General features: G+C 41.9%; 1 protein-coding gene across 3 annotated transcripts in view; it reads left to right on the plus strand.

Moving 5' to 3' along the window:
* Zdhhc14 (zinc finger DHHC-type containing 14) overlaps nt 1-9,270 on the plus strand; it is a 373,515-nt gene that overhangs the window by 174,573 nt on the left and 189,672 nt on the right. For all 3 annotated transcript variants that reach the window (XM_023712172.1, XM_004628504.3, XM_023712171.1), the window contains exon 2: nt 2,942-3,102. In XM_023712172.1, coding sequence (XP_023567940.1) covers nt 2,942-3,102 — 161 coding nt within the window. The remainder of the gene's footprint in view (nt 1-2,941; nt 3,103-9,270) is intronic.

Below are 9,270 nucleotides of genomic sequence, written 5' to 3' on the forward strand. Positions count from 1 at the left end.
GTCAGATTGTTTCCTCATATTTGGGAAGTTTTCTGCTATTACTTCTGCCCATATTCTTTTTATATCATTTGTATTGACTCCTTCTTTCTCACTGATGCCTATTAATCTCACATTGTTCATCTTTGCATCATCTTGCAGGTATTGGATTATTTTTTCCTGAATCCTAGTTGTTTTTAAAAGATCTTTTCTTACTTTTTCACTAGCTGCACCAGCATCTTCAAGATCTGAAACTCTATCTTCACTTTTACTCAAGCAGCTTTGTAGGCTCGTGATTGAGATTTTAAGTTCCTCTACATCTCTTTGACTCTGCTTCATGTGATCTGTTTCTTTCCTGTATTTCTCATTCAAGGAATCCATCATTTTTTAATCTCCTGTATTTTTTATCAATGTCTTCTTTAGAAGCAGTTATTAATTCTTTTACTGCAGTTTTTCGCAGATTGGGTTTCCTCCATATGTTTCTGTATTGGATTCTTTAGTTCAGATGCTATGAATTCAGAGATTTCTTCTTTCATTTCAGACATTAATTCTTCTTTGAGTTCCTTTATGCCTTTCTGCTCTTGCTTATTTACTTCCAATACTATTAATTCATATATTTCAGCTAAGCTAGTTAAGCTAGTGTCATCTGCATTCATTCTGGTTGGGCATTGTGTTTCCTCCATATGTTTCTGCATTTAATTTTTTAGTTCAGATGCTATAAATTCAGAATTTTTTTTTTTTGCTCCACAAATTAATTCTGCTCTGAATTCCTCTATGCCTTTCTGCTGTTGTTTGTTTACTTCCGACGCTATTGATTCATATATTTCAGTGTCCTCTGCACTTGTTATGGGTGAGCTTGAGGCCTGAGATTGCATTTTGCTCCTTGTCTTTATCATTTCATATAGCACTGACCTCTGACCTTTGGTGTAGAGCCTTGGTACAGTTATATCCTTATCACCTAATGAAATTCAAGTACTGATATACCAAATTCTAGTTCATGAACTTGTGCTTGGCTTGTGTCTGGCTACTGTGCTCAGCTCCTTATTGTCATTGCCCTTGGAGATGGGCCTGCTGTACCCCTCTAGTAAGATATTCTGTTCCTGGATTAACTGTGTGGTTTTGACCCGAGTCTCACTCCAGGGACTTTAGCTGCAGAGTTTCACCCCAAGCCTATAAGCCAGGCCTGGCCTGGGTCTGGAGGAGTATGAAGAGGCAGGCAAGAGAGTGCAGAAGCTCTCACACACACTCACCAGGGCTGTGCTTTGGTGGGTCTGCAGGACTCCCAAGAGGGCGGTGGAAGTTCTCACTCACAGGATGGGCTGTGCTGGCTCTGGACAGGCGGGGGAGGTCCAGAGAATGCAGGGAAAGGCCTCTCTCATGTGGCAGGCCTGGGCTTAGAGCAGTGGGTGCAAGAGGGCCTAGGGTTTGTTGGATATGGAGCGGGCCCAAGGCACAGCATAAGTTCTCACTCACAGGGTGGGCTGTTCTGGGTCTGGAAGAATGGGGGAGGTCCAGAGAGCATAGGGAAAGGCCTCTCTCATGCAGCGGGCCTGAGCTTGGACCAGCAGGTGCAGGAGAAAGCAGAGGCTCTCCCACACACTCACAGGGCCTGGGGTTGGCCAAATATCACATCTTGCTTTTCTTGCTGAATTTGCTTTACTATGAGACTTCAAGGATGCTCAGAAGGCTCCAGTGCTGGGAGATTGGGTAGGGTTTTACTGATATGAGAATGACAACTATCTTTTTTTTTATACTTAGTCATGAATTCTGTGAAGAAAATGTAACACCATACTGTTTTATGTATGGTTTTGCTCTGTTCTGTTTCTACAGGGGAGCTGGTGTGGGAGTGGTAACAGAGACGTTGAGAATGTCGTAGACTGTTGACTCTGAGTGGTTCTCCTTGAGATAGCAGTCCTTGGGGCTGGCAACAAATCCCCCATAGTCATTTTGGGAGAAGTCTGCAGGGTCCAGGACTCAGACAAACTCAGCTCTCCCTGGTTCAGCTCAATCTCTGTCAGCCTGTTAGACTGCCCACAGGGAAGAAGCTCTCGTAGAATTGAGTCTGGGAGGTGGCATACACTTATAATTCCAGCTACTCAGAGGCTAAAGTAAGATCCCATCTCTTATAAACAAACAGAACTCCAAACAAAACCACCACTACCACAACAAAAAGCTAGGCCTTGTTCCTCAATTGGTAGCTCAATTGCCTCTGCAAAAGCATGAGATTAGTAGAATTCAACCACTGAAATCCCTTTAATCCTCTTCAGAACCTGGTTCACAAGTTCATTTCCAGAGCTCATTAACCTCTTTGGCACAGATTACTTCCAAAATATTAAAAAGTGGTTTCTCGCCTTTCCAAGTGAGTCCATAGTCCTCAGCACTTTGTACTGGTGGAAAAGCCTGAGTTGCTTGACACAGGCAGGAAAGACTGGTCTGATGAAGAAGGTTCCAAGTTGGTGCCTTTTCTCATTAACTCCAGGTACAGGTGGAGACACAGATTGCTCACCATGTTTACTGTGCAAAGGGCACATGTATATTTCCACACACTGTAGATACTAGATTGCTTTGCAAACAGGATTGTTCTGATTCTTCTGCTGAGAGCAGAGGGTGTGAGCCATCGTGGTCTGGAAGGGAGTTAACAGCCTCACCAAGTATAACTTGTGTGTGTGTGTGTGTGTGTGTGTGGCCCACTCAGCCTTCCCTGAGGGCTGGGCTGGCACAGCATGTGGTGCCAGGGGTTAAACCACAGTCCCTGCACTTTGCCTTAGCAGGCGCTTTAGATTGCTGGGCTATCTTGCCAGCACCAAATATAAATTCTTAACACAGATGAGTTTTTAATGCAAATCAATTTCACTCTTCCAAATAAGCTTTGGCTTCTTGGAAGACACAGACCACTTACTGTTGATCCTAACCTTGCATTTTTTTCTTCTCTTCCCCTCCTCCCCCCTCCCCACCCTGTTGGCAGCTGTCCATATCTAGCAGTGAAGATCACTCCTGCCATCCCGGTGGTTGGTGGCATCCTGTTCTTCTTTGTGATGGGGACCCTGCTTCGTACCAGCTTCAGTGACCCTGGAGTCCTCCCGCGAGCCACGCCTGATGAAGCCGCTGACCTGGAAAGGCAAATAGGTAACACTGAAGGTCTGCCCTTCGCCTTCGGTCACTTCCCACCTGCACCTGGCCCCAGGGTGAGGACAGGCCGAGGTGCCGTGCTGAGGGCAGGGTGCTGGCTGACATGAAGAGTGACCAGGAAGGAGGAGGCCGTAAGCAGATGACCTGAGTAGGAGGTGGGATGGAAGTGGCCGAGGTAAGGCTGGAGGTGCTGGCGCAGGTGTGGTGGCTCTTGTGCCATGCCAGGAGGCCTGCTGGTGATGCTCCTCAGAGCTCTCTGAAGCTCAGGTATCCGGTTCTGTTTCCATAGAAACTTGTGGTGACAAATCTGCATTTTTAGATTGTTGTTCTATTATCCCTTCTACAGTCATTGCAGCTGAGCTCACTTCTATTATTAAAAATACTAGGTGAGGTTACATGTAAGACTGCAGTTTTATTTCTGCAGTCTAGAATCCAGAATTCCTCTTATAATAACAATGCATGCTCATGATGTACATATATATATATATATTTAAGTGTTTATTTATTTATTTGGTACAAGATCTTGCTATGCAGCTTAGACTTGTAGTGATTCTCCTGTCTCAGCATCCCCAGTGCTGGCATTACAGGCATGCACCACCACGCCTGTTTCAAAGGAGGGGCCAGCACTGCGCACAGTACCAGGGATTGAATCTGGGTCCTTGTACTTGCCAGATAGGTGCTTAGATCACCAAGCTGTCTCTCCAGCCCTTGTGATGTATATTGAGTTGAACAGTTTTATATTTCCTTTTCAGAAATAAAAGCGCTAGGCTAATCTGTTTTAAAGATATCAAGCCGAATCCTAATCCCTCCTATAGCAAACTTTACATTTTTTTTTTTCTTTTTAAATCAAAATGGCTGTCTTTCCTTGCTTTTAAGTGCTCTCAAAAGTTTGCATTGAGGGGCTGGAGAGATGGCTCAGTAGAATAAGCAACAAGGGCCTGAGTACAATCCCCAGTTCCACAAAAAAATAAAATAAAATAGAAAAGTTTGCATTGAAAGATGACACAGGGGGCTGGGGAGATGGCTCAGTAGAATAAGCAACAAGGGCCTGAGTACAATCCCCAGTTCCACAAAAAAATAAAATAAAATAGAAAAGTTTGCATTGAAAGATGACACAGGGGGCTGGGGAGATGGCTCAGTAGAATAAACACTTCACTGGCAAGCAGAAGGGCCTGAGTTCAATCCCTGGTTCCATTTAAAAATAAAATTAAAGTCCTGAGTTTGATTCCAAAAAAATGGAGGAAAAAGGTGTGAAAAAAGGAATTAAGATGTGTTGTACCCATGCACCAAATCCCCATGAAGAATGAAAATATTATGTACTATAAATATGTACTAATAAAAAATGTTTAATATTTTTTAAAAAATTAAATTAAAAAAATAAAAATTATATTTAAAAAAAAAGGGTGGCACAGCCTTGTAATCCCAACAGCTTGGGAGGCTGAAAAACTGGAAGAATCACTACAAGTCCAATCTGTAGAGTGAGACCCTGTAGACCCTGTACTAAATAAATTTTTTTAAAACATTTGCATTTGAGATGATGCAGCTTTGCTATGATGTCCTGGTCAGTCTGACAAGGATGCCAAAGAGACAGAAGGCTCAGTATGAACATCAGATTTGGGTCTGAAAAATCACATGGCAAAGCTGTTTCTGCCCCATTGTTGCTCTGTGCCCAGTCCCTCTAAGGCCTCCGCTGAAACTGAAGAGATCCTTTATTCACAGAATAACAGGAAAAGTATGGCTCTGGCTAGGAAGTGTCTATTCTGGTCGTACCATTCCCTCCAGGCCGAAGTACAGGGTATCTTCTCAGCATCTGCCCTCATCCTCCGTCCTTGTTCCCTATGATGGGAACAGTAGAGGAATCAGAATGGGACCAGTGTATTGATACTACTGCACCATTCCATAAATAAAGAAGCTAAGCTGTAAATAGGAGCTTAAATGAGAAGAAGTGGCAGAACTGGAGGCTGTGGCTCCGATCTTCAAGTCCCTACCTTGTTCTTTCTCACTAAGGTTCTTTCACATCACTGGAAAGAAAAGGGAGAGATCAAGCCAGTTTCCTCTAAGAAATAGAATGCAATGTATAGTCCATGTCCAGTCAGCTGATGACTTGAAAATTCTCTGCTTAGCCCTAAGCCCTGTCCAAATTTCAGGGGAAGCAACATTCTGCCATGATCCCTCCCTCTCCGGGTTAGCACAATGGGATCTGCCACATCAGCGAGATCAGGGGCAGGTTTTCTGCCTTCTTTACAAAGTGGGTGATAAAACGTGCTCTCAGGAATCCCTGTTATAAACGCACAGAGTCCCTATTATAAATTCTAAGAGGTACAGTTTCCTTTTGTCTTGAATGACACTGAGAAAGTGAAGAGAGAATTTACATCTTGCCTTTCTGTTGCTGTTGTTAAAGTTGACAGTTTACTTCTGTGAGGTATGCTAAGAACTGAGAAGAATCAAACCATTCAAATTCAAAGACCCAATCGAAAAATGGGCATCTGAGGTGGATAGACACCTCTCAGAAGAAGAAGTACAAACAGAAAAAACATTCAACATTACTGGTCGTTGGAGAAATACCAATGAGAACTACACTGAGATTCCGTATCACGCCAGAAAGATTGGTTACCATCAAGAAGTCAACCAATAACAAATGTGAGTGGGGCTGTGGGGAAAAAGGAACCCTTCTCCTCTGTTGGTAGGAGTGTAGACTGGTACAGCCACTGTGGAAATTCCACAAAAAACTAGGATTAGCAGTCCCTAGCAGCAATCAGCTATACCGCTTCTGAGTATCTTCTCAGTATTGAAAGCATCATACCACGGTGACATATGCACACCCATGTTTATAATGGCACAGTTTGTAATAGATAAATCTTGAAAGCAACCCAACCGCCCATCAACCAATGAATGGATGAAAAAAATGTTTTTTACATAGAATATAGTATTACTTAGCCATAGGGAAAGATAAAATTGAGGAATTGATAGCTAAATGAATGTACCCTGAGACCATAATCATAAGTGAAATAAATCAGATACATGTATAAATATTTCATTATATCTTGGGTGTGAGAAACTGAAAATGTAAATAGGAACATAAACATACAATAGATACTGTGAAATGGGAAGAAATTGTTCAAAAGAAAATGGGAAATATAGAGGAGGAGGGGAAAAGAAGGGAAAGAAAAAAATGAGTAAAGAAAGATAAAATGAAAATTGAGCTTTGTGAACCAAGAGGGGAAGGGAATTTGAAAAGAAGGGATAGGGATGGGAGAACAAAGTTGATAATTGTAGAGCAATATTTTCCACTTATTTTTTAAACCAGTTATGCCCATGGTCCCAAAAGTCATTGATTCTGTGAGAATCAGACTGGGGAATGGATGACATGAAATGTGGTTATCTCTGAAGGAAAGAAGAGCTTAAATGACAAGACACTGACATGGGGCCGGAAAGATAGCTCAGTGGAATAAATGCTTGCCTGGCACGCACAAGGTCCCGAGTTTGATCCCTGTTACCACCACAAAAAAAAAAAAAAAGACATTGACATGGCAGAGACGATGGCATGACAAGCTTTCTCTGCAAATTGTTAGAAATAGTAAGCAGCACTAATGATAGCTTGTGGTGTTCTTGGCTGGGCAGCTTCTAGCTCCAGCCTGGATTCTGAAGGTGAGTACATTATACAAGCCACAAACACTGGCTATTTCCCTTTCTGAGAGGACTGATTAGATTTGAAGTGGAACATACAGAAGAATCAATAACTACACTTCCATCTGGAGAAAATATAAAAATGCTGGGCATGGTGGCACACACCGGTAATCTCAAGATTTGGAAGACTGAGGCAAAAGGATTGCCCTAAGATTGAGGCCATCGAGACCCTTTCTGGAAAGAAAGAGAGAGAGAGAGAGAGAGAGAGAGAGAGAGAGAGAGAGAGAGAGAGAGAGAGAGAGATTATAAAAGGGCAGACTAAATTTAAAGCAAGTAGTAGTAATGAAACAATAAAGTTTAGGCAGGAGATCAATAAAAGATTGTGAAAAAAAAATCAATGAGACCAAACTTTAGTTCTTTGAAAAGAACAACAGAATTGATAAAACTTTTAACTATGCTGGAGAGAGACAGAGAAATAGCAGTGCAGAGAGAAATTATAAAAATTGAGAACAGACATTTTTTCCAAAATAGGTATGTGAATGGCCAACAAACACATGAAAAGAATATTCAATATCTTTCATCAGTAGGAATATACATCAGTGGGGAAGTACAATCAAAACCACTATGTGATACTGCTTTATACTGAGTAGAATGACTCTCAACAAAAAGACCAGCAATGACAAATGCTGGCAAGGATGTGCAGAATCTGGACCCCTTGTATGTTACTAGTCAGAATATAAAATGGTGCATTCACCATGGAAAAGTGTTTCATAAATTCTTCATAAAGATAAATATAGTTATCACATGACACAGAAATTTCATTTCTAGATATATACCCAAGAAAAATAAAAAATATATGTCCTCACAAAGATATGGACATGAATATTCATAGCTACATTAATCCTAATAGTCCAAAACTGAACACAACCCAAATATTAAAGGATGGACTGAAAGGGCTAGGAATACATGCGCCTGCCTGGCAAGCACAAGGTCCTGGGGCCGATTCCTGATACGAAAAAAAAAAAAGGTGAGCAATATATAGCCTTCAGTGATCCTCTTGTGAGTTCAAAGAAATACATTTGGGAATCAGCCTACCAGATACTGGGATTATAGGCATATACCACCACATCCAGCTTGGTCTACCTTTGGACCATTGATCTAGCAATGGAATAGTACTAAGCGAAAAAGAAACATGCATACCTTTATTAATATAGACTCCAATATGATGAACCATAAGCACATCATGCTGAACCCAAGAAGCCAGATGACAAATCTATAAATTGTGTGATTCTCCTTATGAAAATGGACCCAAAGTCCAAATATCCAGAGACAGAAAGCAGTATAGTGATTGCCTGGTTGACTTCCCCTCACCTGAGGGAGCCAGGGTGGGGGAAATGGCCCAAAGATAGATAAGTGTGGATGTGGTGGTGCATGCCTATGATCCCAGCATTTGGGAGACTGACTCCCAAATGTGTTTATTTGAACTCATAGGAGGATGACTGAGAGTTCAAGGCCAGCCTCAGATACTTATCGAGTTCAAGGTCAGACTGAACTACATAGTAAGAGGCTGTCTCAAAAAACTAAAAATAAATTTTAAAATAAAAATAGATCAAGGTGATAGCAATCACTTACTTCTATACTTAGACTAGGTCACTTGGACAGTATATAAGTTATCTCTCAATAAAGCTGTATAAAAGGGGAAAATCAAGAAGGCAGGTGGGGTGAAAGAAAAGAAAGCAGAAGAGGGCTTTGAGGCCGCTCAGATGTGGGTGTGAGCCATTCTCTAGCTGTGTGACAGTAGGCTAGCACGGCGTTTTCCAACCTTCATCCCACTCTGGTCTCTCTGTAAAACAGAAATAAAGGCAGGTCTCTTGTGAGGCTCGGAACAGGATGGGCGATTATGGGGAAGGGCATGGCGTACTGCAGGTGGTCAGTGAGCAGTGGGTTTCTGCTCTTCAAGTTGTCTTTGTCCACTCCGTTCTCTTCCCACTTTCTGAAAACATGGGCTCTCTTATTAGAGCTCCCTAAAGGGTTACAGGACTAAGTCACAGAGCTGGCACAGCATCTTTGGGACACTTCCTGCCTGTCCGGCATACCTCTCTGGAGTCAAAGAGGTAGGTGCAAGCCTGTGTTCATCCCCTTGGCAGCTCTACTTCTTCGCAAGGATCCTTCCATACCTGCTTGGCTTTGAAAAATAAGATTATGTTGTAAGAAATCGCAACACAGTTATTTTTTGCTCCCGGGCTAAAGAAGGAAAATGAAAAATGAGGTTTGGAAATTTTTCATGATTAAGGCTATTAGTTCTAATTCTTGGTCATATATCTCTGATAAAAAAAAACCCGTAATAGTTAATCAGGGTGAGAATCTTTCCAATTAACTGCTAGATTAAAAAATCTTCTGAAGATTCTCAGGATCATTGCCTTGCCCATCTTCTACATATAATTCTATGGCTTGACATATTCATGTTTCCTAGCTCTTCTCCTTTCCCTCTCTTGATTAGTTAGTCCTTGAGATCCTGCTTTCCTTTTACTTGTATTA

This window comes from Octodon degus, unplaced genomic scaffold (genome assembly GCF_000260255.1).
Source record: "Octodon degus isolate 3935 unplaced genomic scaffold, OctDeg1.0 scaffold00024, whole genome shotgun sequence".
Lineage (NCBI taxonomy): Eukaryota > Metazoa > Chordata > Mammalia > Rodentia > Octodontidae > Octodon > Octodon degus.